Raw genomic sequence first — 19,969 nt, forward strand, 5'->3', positions numbered from 1 at the left:
TTAAATAGTGATTATTTGTTTTAATTATATTGGATATGCTTAAATTTTGAAGAGATTAATATGATTCTTTTGTAATTTTTATATATTAAATTTATTTTTAGAGATAAAAAAACATTTATTTCTTATAATATTTTTAATACATGTAGCCTTGCATCATCTGTTTTTTTTTTCTTTTTACCTTGTTCAATAAATCTTATGTGTGTGTCAATTTTTATTTCAAATTAATTTTAATAAAAAAATCATTAAACAAAACCAAGTAATAACCCATATTGCGATATTAACATGATTTACATTTGTCTCTTAATTTTTTCAATTTTGTTTTTGTTTAAGAAAGAAATTACAAAGTTTAAATTGGTTTGTTGGGGTGTCTTTTTTCTATTTTTTCAATCGAACTTGACTTTTTTGTTATTTATTTTTTTTCTCATATTGTAAAAAAAAAGAAATAGTTTAAAAGAAAAGTCATGCTATTAAATTTTATAAAATCAGTGGATATGTTCACAGGTTTGGCTGATTGACATAATTTATAAATTGCATATGAACCTATAAAATCAATCAATTTAGTTTGAACTAACTCTTGTGTAATTTAATTGTAAACTAGAGATAGGTAAATAGGTCGGGAGATTTCAAGATTGTGCTATTTCCAGATTGGTTGGAGCATCTGTCTATTTTTGTATTTGAATTTTCGTTTTTTTAATTAATTATTTACAGTAAAATGGGAAAAACTATCTTTATATCCAACGACGTCATTTTAAGGTTTGACAAGCAATGTGCAACAGTGATTATGAATGAAAAATGCAATTTATGTTTGTTAATTGTTGATGATACAGAACAATAAACAAGAAGAAATGAATATTAATTTCATGATTACGAATCTGAATTGAATCATCATATTCAAGAGGCAACATTAATTCAAACATGCTTAAATTTTGATTTCATTTATAATTGAATGAAAGAATGATTAAATCAAAGAATAATCTCTCCTACAGCTCTACGGTACTCTCATACACACTAATGCGATGCGATCCCTTTTCAAATTAAAGTGGAACAAGTTGAAGTTGAAGGGTCAAATAAAGCTGGAAGCACGTATTTCCTTCCATTAACACCATGAGCATTATAGCTAGCACCAGTTGCAGAGTCCACTAACAAATCCCCAGCATAACCAGGATACGCACCCTTACCATAGACCCCAGGACAGGCAGACGCGGCCTCCAGAGGAGCCTCCTTCGGGCCCTGGAAATAGCCATTTTCAAAGGGGTTTGTTGCAGTCCCAGCCAAAAGACTAGCCAGATTGATCACCATACCATCAAGACCCACATCATTGTTGGGTGCAACCAATGGAGGGTTCTGTGGTCCATAGATTGGCTGGTGGAATGGCCACGCACATTGGCCGGGGCATTGAGTCTCAGAGTTACCGACCCAAATGTAAGCAAATTTAGATCTCTTACCGTTGATTGTTTTAGCACTCGAAGAGGACCCATGAGTGCCACATTTACTAGAGCAAAACCCTTCAACAGCAACATCGGATGATGTCAAAACAACATTGATTGCACCCTTTTGACCACCCTTCGATGCTAGCTGCACGATTTGCTTGCTGGAGAGCGATTTCCCCAACGAATAGCTCTCGTCTAAAATCTGTGCTCCTACGGAGAGGAGAGGAGGAGAGGTTTTCTTCGTCTTGACAAGGTTGTAATATTTCTCAGTGGCTTTCCACCACGTGGCCACAGAGGGTTGGGCTGTTGTGGGTCTTCTAGAAGAGACAGAGGCAATAAAATCTGAGACAATGGCACGCTGAGATGGCTTAAACTTGCCATACCAGATCAAGTTGATAGAAACTTCACTGGTGAGAAGAGGGCCATTGTGGTATTGAAATAACAAGGGATCCTGGCTTTGATCTGACACGGAGAAGGTCCTTGCTGCTGAGCTGAATTCTATAATAGAGATTAACAGAGCAAGTTGAAGAAGAGAATGTGAAGAAAGAAAGGATGCCATGATTGATCTGATGATCGGTAGTGATGGAAGAGAGGATTTTGTGAGTGGAGAGAAACGGAGGAGGAGATTGGGTATATATAGTCTCAGGGAAGAGTTGAAATCCTGGGGAGGGAAGCTACGCGGAGAGCGGGTTGAGAATTGAAAGTGGCCAGTGGTGACATGACAGATAAATAGCGCGTTTTTTCATTGCTAACCTGATGCTGGCTGCTCTCGTTTTCAACTGCATCAATTGTTAACATTACAGTGCTTGGCCAGCTAAGAGGACCGAAAGTGAATGAGATAGCTTTTTGTCGACAGCTCCGCTCATGACGCCGCGAAAAAACCTCACACGAAGTGCCCGTGAATTTTGAGGACAGCTCCGCTCGCGAAAAAACCTCACACGAAGATTAGGTTTTCCATTGCTTGGTTAATAGGTTTGACTAGTGGTTGTTCTAATCGCCTAAAAAATAACTCTCTTGATATATTTAAATCAGTAATATGTATGTAGAGACAAACAAATAAAAAATTAAAAAAAATTAGGGAGTGTGCATCTCATAGTTTTGAAATCCGGGATCCAGCCAACTCGGGACTGAAACCGGGCTAGGTTAAAGAAAAAATAAATGAAAGAAAATCCTGGTGTGATCTGGCTGACCCAACGAGTTAACCCGGCGACCCGGTCAAGATCCGATCGCAAACTCGTTGTCTTTTATATTTTATATTTTTTTAACTAAAACGATTTCATTTTGATTTAAAAAAAAAAATTAAACCCAATCAATACCCGAAATCCAGTCTTATATCTAACTTAAATGGACCAGCCTGGTTTTGTGTGGCTTTTATATGATCTTTGACTCGCTATAGCTGGGATTGTCTTCCTAGAAATTGTTTATTGGCCTTGAAAATTTTTCATGGAGAAAATATTATGTCATCGGTGAAGAAATTGATGTTTTAAGCTATTCATCCATTAAAAAAAAAAAAAAAAAAAGGTGTATGTCAATGCTATCCATGCTTTTTTTCAAAATAAGCAAGGCACACAAACCTAGCTTGCCACACCCAACACCAACTAAACTAATTTTTTTTTTTAATTTGTGTTTTTTTAATTGATATTTTTTAATATATATATTTTTATTAATTTTTTTTAATTTATATTTAAATCAATATCTATTGTCTCTAATTTTTTTTTTTAGATTGTTTATTTAACTTTTTTTAAATAGTGATAATTTTGTAATTTTTTTATATGTGTTTAATGTTTGTAAGATATTATTATAATTCATCTATATATTACATTTTATATTTTACATAAGTAAAACTTATTCTTAAAAATAAAAATTATTTATTCTTGATCATAAACAATGACCATTAAAATTAAAAAAAAAAAAAAATTGAGCTTGACAAAACGATAACTTGTGCTAAGACACCAAAACTATAAGTAATCGAACCCTCACTCATCGCCTATAAAGAAACGCGAACGAGAAGTATGAAAGACATCATAAAGCTTAATTAATTCTTTGATAAGTCATAGTAGTTCAATGAAAAATCAAAAGGTATGAGCAAAACCTCACACACACAATAATAATTTCAAAATTAAAGTCTATCCCAAAAAAAACCCTAAATATAAGCTAAATAACCCTCTTTATAATTTGTCAAAACTTTATAAACAATACTGGAAAAATAATAAAAGTATTCTAAATAAAATAGGAAAAAAAATCTTAAATCAATTAGGAAACTAATACAATTTTCGCATAGTGGCTTCTGGACCTTTTCGCAAAGCCTTTCTTGTCTCCGATTGCTTTAGAATTTTAAGTAAAAATAGAATAGGACTTTCAAAAACTTCAGGTAAAATTTTAGCTCGATGCATTGCTAACAACTATGATTTAAAAATGATAATTGTTAGAGTAAAACTGTATTAGGAAAACAAACCCCAAACCGCCTCTAATGCCAAAATTAATTAGCCCATCATTGTGAAATAATTAGGCTCATGCTGTAGATGGATCGAACTCCTCTTGCACATATATTAGATTGACTAAGATCTGATTATCACTTGTTGAAGTTGTAACTTTCTTAAAATTCACTTTAGATCAATTACTCTAAATATGCTCATTGAATGCATCTTTAAGCTTCTTTACCCTTGATCTTGTAATTGGACCGATCTGAACTTCTAGTAGATTATTTGATGTAGTTTGGATTGTATTAATCATGATACTCACAATAATGTTCTATTTTTCTACTATATTAAAAATTAACTTGAGATCATAGATGTTTTTATTAATGCACATGATCCTTGTTTTATTTTATTAAATATAAACATTGGATTTTCAATTTATAGTTATATTTTTTACTTGATGTCACAAAACATGTTAACACATACTCATTCATTCTTTTGCATTATAAATTTTTTGTATCTGACCCGCAACGAGGTGAATTGAATAGATGTGTTAACACCTTTTGTTTCACATTTATTGATGACATAAATGATTCTCGATTTATTTAATTAAATTATTGTATATGCTTTTTTTATGATTAGGATTTTTTTAGTCAAAAGAAATGTTGAAAAGGCTGTATATATTTTTTTTTTGCCAAAACAAATTATCCAATCCATGACAAAGCATGAGTCAAATAGCTAGTTTAGCCTATTTGGTGAAACTAATCGGTGCATATGTCATGATTCTATTCTAAATTCATCACAACTTAATGGGTCCGAAGATGATATTTAATCTTATAGATGCATTAACACCTCTTTGTTTTTGCATTTATTAGCACAAATAATTCTTGATTTATTTAATTGAATTTATGTATAAGCTTTTTTAATTTATTTATGATTAGGATTTTTTTTAGTAAAAAAAAACACTGAAAAAGTATGCTTATTTTTATATTTTTTTATCTAATTCACAGTGAAGCATTGGTCAAATAGCTAGTTTAGTCTATTTGGTGAAACTGGTCGGTGGATATACCATGATTCTATTCTGAATCCCTCATAACTTAATGGGCCTAATTTATTATTATAGAAAACAATTTAATCCAAAATTAATAAATATCGACCTGATCTGATTTGACCTGAATTAGTGAATATTATTTGGAGAGTTACCTTATCCTAATATGTAATGGATAAAATATGGATATTATCAAATCCAATATAAAACACACACACACATGTGTATACTATTTATAATTTTATCATTTAATATATATATATATATATATATATATTAACTATTTTATTTTTTATTACATAATAAATAATAGTTAGATGATGAATATCCAAAATCGATAAATAATTTATAGATATCTAAATTTTTTATTCAATAAATTAACTATTTAATTGTCTTTTATTTACTATTTTTTATTCAATACCATTTTAATTAAGGCACGCTAAAATAAAGAAGAGTTAATTAATATTTGGAAAATATTGGAGCTGCTTTACTGGAATATTATGATGGCACCGCGGCTAGTCGAAGGTCTAAAAGCTTTGAAGAAGTTAGGGTTAGGCAAAATCCAAGTAAAAATTTAATGGGTCATTTTTTGAAATAGCGCAATAAGATAAAAAAATAGAAAAGGTTATAGGAAAATAGCAACGCTCGATCTTATTAATTAATAATACAACGACAAATATGAACCAATTCTCATTGAAAATCATTTCCTCGCGAGTTGATAGTGGTAAAATATATTTATTTATTTATTTCAAAAGATTAATTTAATGCAAAGAATAAAAAATTATACCTGAGAAAACAATTATTAATGATCTGAAGAAAAACAAATTTAGATTATGCTTTTGAGAACAACACAACTATCATTTTAGGAACGATGTAATTTATGAGAGGGTACTTAAAAATATAATAAAAATTACTTTTTAAAATAATTTTTTTGAATTATATTAAAATAATATATCTTTTATTTTTTAAAATTATTTTTAATATAAACACATTAAAACAATAAAAAATCATAAAAAAAAATTAATTTTAAATAAAAAAATTCAAACTTTATCTGATCCATGTTTGATACAGGGCTAAGCATGCTATTTCTCAAAACTTTCTGCTCACTTCAGAGATCGAGACATTGCTTTATATGTTATGTAATTATAATCCTCACCTCCATATTTTCTTTTAAGAAATTTGATCCCATGGCCATCAAATTACACTCTGCCCATTCTTCAAAGATATTTTAATAATAAATGAAAACTAGATTTGGAAAACAAATTGATAAGCATAGAGAAAAGGCAAGACTCTTAGTCTTAAATTAATTCATTGCATTCAGTTTTCAGAACCCATTTGAAAAATTACCCAAGACTCGAAATTATTCAATAAATTAACAAGTTAGAGAGAGAAAGTTGTCACTAGAAAAAATTTAGACCATCAAAAAATATATTTTTTTGTCAAAAGATTCCACATAATGAGAAGGGTTAAGATAACGTGTTTTTTTACATTGAAAAAAAAAAAACATGTTGAAAAAAAAACATGTATTGATGTTTTTAATTTAACGCATGTATAAGTTTTATGATTTATATTTATGACTTTTTTAATGTAAAAAACATATTGAAAAATTCTACTTGTTCAATTTTTTTTTTTTATCATGTATTGATGTTTTCGATTTAATCCTTATTCTTATGATTCTTTTTCATTAACCCTTTTATAAAAATTAATTTTTTTTTTAATGTCAACCTCCAATCCAGGTTGATAGTGTATATTTTTTTTCATCCTCAATCTTTTGGTTTTTTTTTTGTTTTTGTGTTTTTCATTTTAAATCTCAAAGTGAAGATTTGTTGTTGCTCTTTAATTTATTTTTTTATTTTGATTATAACCTTCATTCTTTTCATTGATATTTTTAATTTTAGATTTCTTGTTTGTAATTTTTTTTTAATTTAATTTTCTATGGATTGGACTTTACGATCATGTCATGTAAGGTGTTTCAAGTCTAATGACCTGGTTCAAGGGTTGACATCTTTTTTTATTTTTTTTATATCGCCATTAAATATTCACTACAAGATTTCACAGTTTTACCGACGGAAATATTCCGTCGGTGTGTGACTGAGAGTTCGTCGGTAAATTATTTATCGACTAAATTACCGACGGAATATGCCCGTCGGCTTACCTTTCGTCGGTAATTTCCCATTCCGTCGCTATATCGGTCAGAAATACAAAAAAAAACATTTCCCGACGGTTTTACAGACGAAAATTGCACGCAAAAAAAAAAAGTTTCCCGCTTGAAATATACTGATGGTAAATACTCCGTCGGTGATATAGTGTATGACCGACGACCCATATCCGTCAGTAAATTTGTCAGTGAGGGTTTGAAATACCGACCGAATACATCCGTTTGTAAATTCATCGGTACGTTTGGCAGCTACTGTCAAATGCCGACGGCTTATTTCCGTCGGTAACTCTGTCGGTGAGTGTATGGAATACCGATCGAATGTATCCGTCTGGATATGCGTCGGTGATGCTAATACCGACGGATGTAGTCCGTCGGTAAAGCCCTTTGTAATTGTTTTTTTTTAATTTGTTTTTAAAAAAATATTTAGAATACATTAAAATGATATAAATTAATGGTAATAAAAACCAATTATGCAAATAAAATTTATATTAAGCATCAAAAACAAAAAATGAAAGATAAATAATATTCAGTACAAAATGAATGTGTTTCAAAAAAACATTAAACGAAATTTTAAATGTAAATAATGTTTATTAAAAATTAATATAAAGGAGGGGGAGAGGGAGGAGGCTGGCTGTTATTTGGCCAAAAAGGATTTGGCGCACATGTTCCACCTTGTGCCATGTTCATGATCATTTGACAAAGCTCTTCATAGGCCACCCTTTGTCGTTTAGACTCCATTCTATGTTGTTCAGACTTTGCTCTTTGTTGTTCAGACGCCACTCTTTATTGTCTTGACTCCACACGTGTGTCTCCACAAACAGCTCCATAAGACTCGGCTCACGTCCAAGAGACGTAGCCTATAATGAAAAAAATTTATTAATAACAAATTAATTGAATGATATATTTCATTTAAATTAATCTTATCATCCGTTTCGCATGTGCAGTAAATGGAACGGAGTCGCCAGTGTGCGTTGTCACCGAGCCATGAATTGACCGATTTTGGTTGCTAGCACTAGACTATGAGCGTCGTGTGAACCGCTCAAACATCACGTGCTAAAGATAGTACGGCCATATATCTTCCAGGATGTATATCAGTTTGAAATCTCTCCAAATCGCAACATTATTCCAACCTTGGAACCCACTATCCCTTGTAGTTTTTTTTGCTTTTTTTTGGGCTTCGTACCAAAAATCACGCAACCTACTTCACACATGAAAAAATTACATTTCGAAACATAAATTTTTTTGTAAAAACAAAGTTGTATTGTTGTCGATGGTACCTAGTTGTCGCGTGATTTTCCCACACCCTCTTCACAACAGTGTTATGTTCATCGTTCCAGCAGAATCGATTCCGTGTATAAAAAAAATAATTTTTAAAAATGTTAATAATTTATTTACAATTAAATTAAGAATTTATTAGAAATAAGTTGAAAATTATATATTAACACAAACCTGAAATCTGAAAAACCATGCATTGATTTGAGGCATCCATTCAGGATGTCTGAATATCTGACTCCATTGAAACAATGGAATCTCCATCGATGATTTAAACGCCGATGATATTACTCGGGCGGCCTCAATGTTTGTGAACCTGAAAAGAAATGAAACTAATTAAATAGTGACTTCATAAATTATGTTTTAAATCTGCTTTTTTAAAAAAAAAAAAAATTAAAACCTTAACAAACTTACATTGAAAGATCGTCCTTCCAATGTGCCTCGTACTTGCGAGTAATTTGATTCCGCTGCGAAGGCACGTCGCTTCGACGCTGTGAAATAGCGCTGGAAGAGGCAGCATCAGTTGACGGCGCAAGTGGTGTAGGTGCCTATTCTTGAGAGGCACCTAATGAAATATCATCCTCGCTGCTAGACGAACTTGAAGTGACCGGACGTGAAGCTCTGGTTTTCATTCTGTGCATCCAACTAATTTTATATAAATAATTATATAATTAAATTCAAATGTTAAAAAAAATTTGGCAGCACCTCCCCTATACTGGATACTACCCAAATCTACAAACCTGCAAATATTAACCATAGCCATAACCAATTGACTCAATCTATACTAATTGTTCCAACATATTCAATTACTAATCCTAAGGTAAATTCAATATTAACAATTACAATGCAACAAATTATTCAATAATTATGCCAATACAACAAAACAATAAATTCAAAATAAATAGAAACAATTAAACACAAATCATGCAATAATAGAGTAAAATTAATAATTCTTCCAACATATTCAATTACTAATTCTAAGGTAAATTCAACATTAACAATATTAATTCAACAAATTATTAAACATATTCAATTACTAATTCTAAGGTAAATTCAACATTAACAATATTAATTCAACAAATTATTAAATAATTATTCCAATACAACAATAAAATATATTCAATAAATTAAAAAGAATTATAGCCTAATAATTAAAATCAATGGAAACAATTAAACACAAATCATGCAATAATATAAAAAAAATTACTAATTCTAAGGTAAATTCAACATTAAACAATTATAATTCAACAAATTATTCAATAATTATGTCAATACAACAATAAAATATATTCAATAAATTAAAAAAAAAATTATAAACTAACAATTAAAAACAGTGGAAATAATTAAACACAAATCATGCAATAATAGAGTAAAATTACTAATTATTCCAACATATGCAATTACTAATTCTAAGGTAAATTCAACATTTTCAACAAATATTCAACAAATTAACTAATAACAATTATGCCAACACAACAACAAAAAAATATTCAAAAAATTCAAACAAAAAACTATAGACTTTAGGAAAGAAATATACATACCTTAATAATATGTTGAATTCAAAACTTTATCTACATTACAAAAAAATACACCAAAACAACAAAATAAAAAAAATAAAAACAACTAAAAATAAAATAAAATAAAATAGAAGAAAACACATATCTTTTAATGTGATGAAGATTCACAACAACAAATCTTGCTAGAGATTTTAGGTGAAAGCCTTGAAGGATTAAGAGGAAACAAGTCAAAATTTTGAGGTGAAAAACAGAGGAGAAGTAAAAATGAACTAAAGTGGCGGGCACTGGAATTTATAGGGCAGATTTACCGACGGATTCACCGACGGCAATTAAAAATTATTTTTTTTTTTTTTAAGTCCGTCGGTAACAGGTCAAAAATCTGTCAGTAATTTTTGAATTTCGCACTGGAATTTTTAATTACCCTTCATATTTTTCGCGGTTCGTCAGTGATTCCGTCGGTAAGCTGACACGGTCAGAGGTGCATTCAATTCACACCCTTTGGAATTCGCACATTCCGTCGGTATTTGTGTCGGTAAAATTTGCCCACCGACAAATTACCAATGGAGGTATTCTGTTGGTATATGGGTTGATAAAGCCGTCGGTATGGGCGTCGGTGATTATGGTATTTTGTTGTAATTATTTTCGAACTCTTTGTTAGATGTCGACGGACAATGGTCCGTCAGTATTGGCATTGGTGATTGTGGCATTTTGTTATAATTATTTTCGAACTCTCTGTGAGATGTCGACGGACAGTGGTCCATTGATATGGGCGTCGGTGATTGTGGTATTTTGTTGTAATTATTTTTGAACTCTCTGTGAGATGCCGATGGACATTGGTCGATTGGTATGGACGTCGGTGATTGTGGCATTTTGTTGTAATTATTTTCAAACTCTCTGTGAGATGCTGACGGATACTGGTCAGTCGGTATGAACGTCGGTGATTGTGGTATTTTGTTGTAATTATTTTTGAACTCTCTGTGAGATGCCGACGGACACTAGTCAGTCGGTATGGACGTCGGTGAATGTTCAATGTACAAGAGATGTTGTGTTTGTATTTTCTATTTACCTTCCTGTAAAAAATTCAATGATAAACTGTCCATCACACAAAACAATAGCAACAGTGCTTAAACAATAAATAAATATTTCATGTTACAAAATATATCATCCATAATGTAAATTACATGAATAAAAGGGTTATACACAGGGCTTCCTTTTGATAGTTAGTCAGAATTATCTTCTTCTTTGTCATCAATTGAATAATCATCACCTTCATCGCAATCTTCAATATGGATATCATCTTCTTCATCGATATTTGCTTGTCCGCTAGAGCTCAAAACAACGTTCAACTCCTCTATGTCAACATCAATAAGACTATCATCGAAAACACGAAAATTTGAATTTTCTTCCAATTCAATTGAAGGAGCAACTCGATATGGTTCAACCAACTCACTAACTTGAAAGACTTCATCCCGTACACTTGTGTCTTCGTTCTCATCCTGAACAACCTAGACACGACCCCATGGTTTCGTTTTTAAAACAGACAACCAATCAACTCTTGATCGATCATTTCTAAATGAAGGGGTGTATGTGTAATAAACTTGTTGACATTGTTTTGCGAAAACAAAGACATCATTGATGTTGCGAAGTCTAGCTTTTGAGTTAATTTCGACCAAACCATGGTGCGGATCAACTCTGATTCCTCTGTCCGTCATGTCATACCAATAGCATTTGAATAAAAACACTTTATTTTAATCGCTAAGATATTGTAGTTCGACGACCTCTTCTAATCTACCATAGTAGTCAACTTCTAACTCACTACTTGTGGATCCTTTAACACAAACACCGCAGTTGTATGTCTTTCTTTCTTGCCCGTATACTTCAGTATGGAAAACATATCCATTGACAAAATACCCGTTGTAGCACTTAACCTTTCTTTTAGGCCCGAGGCTTAGTGAAGACAATGACTTAGACACACTCCTTCCCATTTAATAAACCTTATATATGTAATGTACATCAATAAACGGTAAATGAATGAGAATCTCGTAATGACATGCATATGTACAGTAATTTTGCAAGTTAGAATGAGTTTGTGATAGTGCTTACATGTGTTATGAACCATGTGGCAAATTGTTCATCTTGTAATTGAAAGATTTGGGAGTCGGTCAGCTGCGAGTTATTAGAGAGCAAATATTGTCGATGTTGACTGCAAGTAATAATGAGTGTATGATATCATAATATATAATTAGCAGTATATTACTAACAAAGTTTAATTAGTATTACACATATATAAACTTACTGAATAAATGGTATCAGCTCATCACAGTTAAATAGAACATAGTTGTGTCCTTGTTTGAATTCTATTTTTGACAAATATCTTCCTCTTACAACATTTTTAGGTGTGGGTCATCCAGTATTGGAGAATATTGACAAGTTCCCACTGGAAGGCACTTCACCACTATCATCATGCCATGGAACGCGATTGATTCTTGTTCTCAGATGAGGTTCGAAATAATACGAGATAAATGTTGAGATATCTTCAATAATATAGGCCTCAGATATCGAAGCCTCTACATGCGCCTTGTTCTTAATCTTTTTCTTGAGATTAAACAAGTACCTGCATTGAATTACAATTCAAGTATTTCCAATTAAGAAAAACATATAAAATACTTTTAGATATGAATTCTATTGCAACTGTAATATTTAACCATTTGAATGGGTACATCCATCTATACTGAACCGGTCCTCCAGCTTTTGCCTCGAACGGTAGATGTATAAGGAGATGCTCCATTGAGTCAAAAAATAAAGGAGGGAATATCATCTCAAGTTTGCATAGTGTCTCGATGATATTCATTTGAAGCCTCTCAATGTGCTCAACATTCAACTTGCTGGAGCATATATCTCTGAAGAAATGACTGATCTCCATCAGTGCATCCCATATTCCCTTTGGCAACAAATCACGAAAAGCTAATGGGATGAGTGTTTGCATAAACACCTGGTAGTCATGACTCTTCATTCCATACAATCTGCAGTCCTCTATGTTAACAAGCCTTGATATGTTCGATGCATGTCCATCCGGAAAACGCAGACTCTTAAGCCATTTGTAGACTAGCAGTTGTGTATTTTTCTCTAACACGAAGCTTGCCCTTGGTTTTACAACCCGTGACTCCTCATAAACCAACTCCATATTTTTACGGTTACAGTATAAAGCTATATCCAATCTAGCCTTGATATTGTCCTTTATCTTCCCCTTCGCATCCATGATGGTGTTGAAAATATTCTCAAACACGTTCTTTTCGATGTACATGACATTAAGGTTATGGCGGAGAAGATTGGTCCAATAATGAAGCTCCCAAAAGATACTTCGCTTTACCAATTATGGGTCAAACCAAAACCAAGAAACTTTTGCTTACCTGATTGAAGGCCAAACACAATGTCATCGTACTCTGATATAACATGATGCAATTCTTCACCAGAAAGATGCGGGGATGCAACATCTTTTTCAACTCTGCCAACAAAGAAATCTTTTCTGTTCTTTCTGAACTTGTGATTAAGTGGCAAGAAGCGATGGTGACAGTAAAAAAAAAAAGCTTTACCTTCGTTTGGTAGCGTAAATGCCTTGTTGTTTTCCATGCAGTATGAACATGCGAGTTTCCCATGCGTGCTCCAACCAGAAAGCATTCCATAAGCTGGAAAATCATTAATAGTCCACATCAAAGCCACCCTCATAAGGAAATTTTGTTTCCTCGATATACCATAAGTCAGAGCTCCGGAGGACCACAGCTGCGCTAGCTCGGCTGATCCAGTCAAGATTCGTCCGCAAACCCGTTAACTTTTATTCTTTTTACTAAAAAAATATCGTTTTGATTTTAAAAAAAAAAATTAACCCAGTCAAAATTTAAAATCCAAGTCTTAGATCGAATCAGGTCTTAAAACTATGATGCATCTAACTTAAATGGACTAGCATGGTTTTGTGTGGCTCTTATATGATCTTTGACCGGCTATAGCTGGGATTGTCTTCCTAGAAATTGTTTATTGGCCTTGAAAATTTTTCATGGAGGAAATAATATGTCATCGGTGAAGAAATTGATGTTTTACACTATTCATCCATTTAAAAAAAAAAAAAAAGGTGTATGTCAATGTTGCCCATGCTTTTTTCAAAATGAGTAAGGCTCACAAACCTAGATTGCCACACCCAATACCACTCAACCTGATTTTGTTTTTTATTTTTTATTTTTTTAATTGATATATTTTTAATATGTATTTTTATTTAAAAAATTTAATTTATATTTAAATCAATATCTATTCTCTCTAATTTTTTTAGATTGTTTATTTAGCTTTTTTTAAATAGTGATAATTTTGTAAATATTTTGTATGTGTTTAATGTTTCTAAGATATTATTATAATTCATCTATTTTTTTTTATATTTTATATAAGTAAGAATTATTCTTAAAAATAAAAATTATTTATTCTTGATTATGAAACAATGACCATTAAGATTAAAAAAAATTAAGCTTGACACAACGATAACTTGTGCTGAGACACCAAAACTATAAGTAATCGAACTCTCACTCATTGCCTATAAAGAAACACAAACGTGAAGTATGGAAGACATCATAAATCTTGATTAATTATTTGATAAGCCATAGTAGTTCAATTAAAAACCAAAAGATATGAGCAAAACTTCACACACACAATAATAATTACAAAATTAAAGTCTGTCCCCCAAAAAACCCCCTAAATATAAGCTAAATAATCCTCTTTATAATATGTCAAAACTTTATAAACAATAATGGAAAAATAATAAAAGAGTTATAAATAAAATAGAAAAAAAATCTTAAATCAATTGGAAAACTAATACAATTTTTACATAGTAGCTTCTGGAGCTTATCGCGAAGCCTTTCTAGTCTCCGATTACTTTAGAATTTTAAGTAAAAATAGAACAAGACTTCCAAAAACTTTAGGTAAAATTTTAGCCTGATGCATTGTTAACAATTATGATTTAAAAATTATAATTGTTAGAGTAAAACTGTGTATTATAAAAAACAAACCCCAAACCGCCTCTAATGTCAAAATTAATTAGCCCATCATTGTGAAATAATTAGGCTCATGTTGTAGATGGATCGAACTCCACTTGTACATATATGAGATTGATTAATATCTGATTATCACTTGTTGAAGTTGTAACTTTCTTAAAATTCACTTTGGATCAATTACTCTAAATAAGCTCATTGAATGCATCTTTAAGCTTTTTTACCATTGATCTTTGGATTGTATCAATCATGATATAGTGAAACACACTCACAATAATGTTCTATTTTTCTACTATGTTAAAAATTAACTTGAGATCATATATTTTTTTTAATGCACATGATCCTTGTTTTATTTTATTAAATATAAGCATTGGATTTTCAATTTATAGTTATATTTTTTACTCGATGTCACAAAACATGTTAACAAGACATACTCATTCATTCTTTTGCATTATAATTTTTTTTTTTATCTTACCCGCAACGAGGTAAATTGAATAGACCTTTTGTTTCACATTTATTGATGACATAAATAATTCTTGATTTATTTAATTAAATTATTGTATATGTTTTTTTTTTATGATTAGGATTTTTTTAGTCAAAAGAAATGTTGAAAAGGCTGCATAATTGTTTTGTCTTTTTTTTGCCAAAACAAATTATCCAATCTATAACGAAGCGCGAGTCTAATAGCTAGTTTGGCCTATTTGGTGACGCTAATTGATGCATATGTCATGATTCTATTCTAAATTCATCAGAACTTAATGGGCCCAAAGATGATATTTAATCTTATAGATACGCTAATACCTTTTATATATATATATATATATTTATTGGCACAAATGAATCTTGATTTATTAAATTAAATGTATGTATAGGCTTTTTAATCTATTTATGATTAAGATTTTTTTAGTACAAAAAAAACCATTGAAAAAGTATGCTTATTTTTTTTCTAAATTTTTTTATTATCTAATTCACAGTGAAGCATTGATCAAATAACTAGTTTAGCTTATTAGGTGAAACTAGTTAGTGTATATATCATGATTCTATTCTGAATCCCTCATAATTTAATGAGCCTAATTTATTAGTATAGACAACCATTTAATTTAAAATCGATAAGTATCGACCTGATTTGACTTGACCTGAATTAGTGGATATTATTTGGATAGTTATCTTATCTAATATATAATGGATAAAATATAGATATTATCAAATCCAATATGAAACTTGCCTGAGTCCAAGTCAAAATATATATTTATAAAACATTTAAAACTTTATAATACAACATGATATATACATATCACAATATTGATATAAAACACACACACACATGTATTATATTTATAATTTTATCATTTAATATATATATATATATATATTAACTATTTTATTTTTTATTAAATAATAAATAATAGTTAGATGATGAATATCCAAAATTGATAAATAATTTATAAATATCTAAATTTTTTATTCAAATAAATTAACTATTTAATTGTCTTTTATTTACTATTTTGTATTCAATACCATTTTAATTAAGGCACGCTAAAATAAAGAAGAGTTAATTAATATTTGGAAAATATTGTAGCTCCTTTACTGGAATATTATGATGGCACCGCGGCTAGTCGAAGGTCTAAAAGCTTTGAAGAAGTTAGGGTTAGGCAAAATCCAAGTAACAATTTAATGGGTCATTTTTTGAAATAGCGCAATAAGATAAAAAATAGAAAAGGTTATAGGAAAATAGCAACGCTCGATCTTATTAATTAATAATACAACCGACAAATATGAACCCAATTCTCATTGAAAATCATTTCCTCGCGAGTTGATAGTGGTAAAATATATTTATTTATTTATTTCAAAAGATTAATTTAATGCAAAGAATAAAAATTATACCTGAGAAAATAATTATTAATGATCTGAAGAAAAACAAATTTAGATTATGCTTTTGAGAACAACACAACTATAATTTTAGGAACGATGTAATTTATGAGAGGGTACTTAAAAATATAATAAACATTACTTTTTAAAAAATATATATTTTTTAATTATATTAAAATAATATATTTTTTATTTTTTAAAATTATTTTTAATATAAACACATTAAAACAATAAAATATCATTAAAAAATTAATTTTAAATAAAAAAATTCAAACTTTATCTGATCCATGTTTGATACAGGGCTAAGCATGCTATTTCTCAAAACTCTCTGCTCACTTCAGAGATCGAGACATTGCTTTATATGTTATGTAATTGTAATTCCCAGCTCCGTATTTTCTTTTAAGAAATTTTATCCCATGGCCATCAAATTACACTCTGCCCATTCTTTAAAGATATTTTAATAATAAATGAAAACTAGATTTGGAAAACAAATTGATAAGCATAGAGAAAAGGCAAGACTCTTAGTCTTAAATTAATTCATTGCATTCAGTTTTCAGAACCCATTTGAAAAATTACTCAAGACTCGAAATTATTCAATAAATTAATAAGTTAAAGAGAGAAAGTTGTCATTGAAAAAAATTTAGACCATCAAAATATATATTTTTTTGTTAAAAGATTCCACATAATGAGAGGGGTTAAGATAACGTGTTTTTTTACATTGAAAAAAAAAAACATGTTGAAAAAAAACATGTATTGATGTTTTTAATTTAACGCGTGTATAAGTTTTATGATTTACATTTATGACTTTTTTAATGTAAAAAAACATGTTGAAAAATTCTACTTGTTCAATTTTTTTTTTTTTATCATGTATTGATGTTTTCGATTTAATCCTTATTTTTATGATTCTTTTTCATTAATCCTTTTATAATTTTATTTTTTTTAATGTTAACCTCCAATCCAGGTTGATAGTGTATATTTTTTTTTCATCTTCAATCTTTTGGATTTTTTTTTCATTTTAAATCTCAAAGTGAAGATTTGTTGTTGCTCTTTATTTTATTTTTTATTTTGATTATAACCTTCATTCTTTTCATTGATATTTTTAATTTTAGATTTCTTGTTTGTAATATTTTTTTTATTTCATTTTCTATGGATTGGACTTTATGATCATGCCATGTAAGGTGTTTCAAGTCTAATGACCAGGTTCAAGGGTTGACATCTTTTTTTTGTTTTTATATCGCCATTAAATATTGTTTGTTTTTTTTTCTTATATAAAAAAAGGTTTTATAGGTTTTTTTTTTTAATTTTTTTTTATAAAATTATCTCATTATCATGACCTAGAACACAAATTTATAAGGTTAATTTGGATAAATTCTTGTGCAATTTAGTTGGAAACTAGAGATGGATAAATAGGTTGTGAGGTTTCAAGATTGTCCTATTAAACCAAGTTTATTAAGACAATCAAAAAATTACTTGTACTTTTAACATTTAAAAAAATTAATCCAACCCCGTAACGAGACATGAGCTAATAGGCTAATATATATCTAGGAGTCGAGTTGCAATATAAAAAAAGTTCATGGAGCCATTCCAAGCGAACCTTGGATTTTATAAACTAAACTAAAAACATAATTTTTTTTTTTTTTAAAAAAAGAAAAAGCAATTATAATTGTGGTTGAAATGACATCATTTCACACTTCAATGACATAATTATAAGGTTTAATAAACAATATTGAAAGTTGTTTATAGATAGTTCATTAATGTCATCATTTACAGTGGAAGACAAATTAACAATAAGAAATGAATATTAATTTCATGATTACGAATCTGAATTGAATCATCATAGTCAAGAGGCAACATTAATTCAAACATGCTTAAAATTTGATTTCATTATAATTGAATGAAAGAATGATTAAATCAAAGAATAATCTCTCTACTCTCATACACACTAATGCGATGCGATCCCTTCTCAAATTAAAGTGGAACAAGTTGAAGTTGAAGGGTCAAATAAAGCTGGAAGCACGTATTTCCTTCCATTAACACCATGAGCATTATAGCTAGCACCACTTGCAGAGTCCACTATCAAATCCCCAGCATAACCAGGATACGCACCCTTACCATAGACCCCAGGACAGGCAGACGCGGCCTCGAGAGGAGCCTCCTTCGGACCCTGGAAATAGCCATTTTCAAATGGGTTTGTTGCAGTCCCAGCCAAAAGACTAGCCAGATTGATCACCATACCATCAAGACCCACATCATTGTTGGGTGCAACCAATGGAGGGTTCTGTGGTCCATAGATTGGCTGGTGGAATGGCCACGCACATTGGCCGGGGCATTGAGTCTCAGAGTTACCGACCCAAATGTAAGCAAATTTAGATCTCTTACCGTTGATTGTTTTAGCACTCGAAGAGGACCCATGAGTACCGCATTTACTAGAGCAAAACCCTTCAACAGCAACATCGGATGATGTCAAAACAACGTTGATTGCACCCTTTTGACCACCCTTCGATGCTAGCTGCACGATTTGCTTGCTGGAGAGCGATTTCCCCAATGAATAGCTCTCGTCTAAAATCTGTGCTCCTACAGAGAGGAGAGGAGGAGAGGTTTTCTTCGTCTTGACAAGGTTGTAATATTTCTCAGTGGCTTTCCACCACGTGGCCACAGAGGGTTGGGCTGTTGTGGGTCTTCTAGAAGAGACAGAGGCAATAAAATCTGAGACAATGGCACGCTGAGATGGCTTAAACTTGCCATACCAGATCAAGTTGATAGAAACTTCACCGGTAAGAAGAGGGCCATTGTGGTATTGAAATAACAAGGGATCCTGGCTTTGATCTGACACGGAGAAGGTCCTTGCTGCTGAGCTGAATTGTATAATAGAGATTAACAGAGCAAGTTGAAGAAGAGAATGTGAAGAAAGAAAGGAGGCCATGATTGATCTGATGATCGGTAGTGATGGAAGAGAGGATTTTGTGAGTGGAGAGAAACGGAGGAGCAGATTGGGTATATATAGTCTCAGGGAAGAGTTGAAATCCTGGGGAGGGAAGCTACGCGAAGAGTGGGTTGAGAATTGAAAGTGGCCAGTGGTGACATGACAGGTAAATAGCGCGTTGTTTCATTGCTAACCTAATGCGCGCGCGGCTACTCTCGTTCTCAACTGCATCCATTGTTAACATTACAGTGCTTGGCCAGCTATGAGGACAAGGGACCACGCGGCTCAGAGAGAGAAAAGTGACA

General features: G+C 31.0%; 2 protein-coding genes across 2 annotated transcripts; both read right to left on the minus strand.

Annotated features, from left to right (window-relative positions):
- Positions 1-832: 832 nt before the first annotated feature.
- LOC118050449 (protein PHOSPHATE-INDUCED 1) lies at positions 833-2,004 on the minus strand. Its single transcript, XM_035060792.2, has one exon. It carries the CDS (start codon positions 1,987-1,989, stop codon positions 1,030-1,032), a length of 960 nt encoding a protein of 319 aa, XP_034916683.1. The 5' UTR covers positions 1,990-2,004; the 3' UTR covers positions 833-1,029.
- Positions 2,005-18,594: 16,590 nt separating this feature from the next.
- On the minus strand, positions 18,595-19,721 carry LOC118050448 (protein PHOSPHATE-INDUCED 1). Its single transcript, XM_035060790.2, has one exon. It carries the CDS (start codon positions 19,662-19,664, stop codon positions 18,705-18,707), a length of 960 nt encoding a protein of 319 aa, XP_034916681.1. The 5' UTR covers positions 19,665-19,721; the 3' UTR covers positions 18,595-18,704.
- Between the last annotated feature and the right edge of the window lie 248 nt (positions 19,722-19,969).

The sequence above is a fragment of the Populus alba genome, chromosome 5 (genome assembly GCF_005239225.2).
Source record: "Populus alba chromosome 5, ASM523922v2, whole genome shotgun sequence".
In the NCBI taxonomy this organism is placed as follows: Eukaryota; Viridiplantae; Streptophyta; class Magnoliopsida; order Malpighiales; family Salicaceae; genus Populus; species Populus alba.

Excerpts from the sequence above, each read along its gene's own strand:
- LOC118050448 (XM_035060790.2), bottom strand. The coding sequence starts at position 19,664 with ATGGCCTCCTTTCTTTCTTCACATTCTCTTCTTCAACTTGCTCTGTTA.
- LOC118050449 (XM_035060792.2), bottom strand. The coding sequence starts at position 1,989 with ATGGCATCCTTTCTTTCTTCACATTCTCTTCTTCAACTTGCTCTGTTA.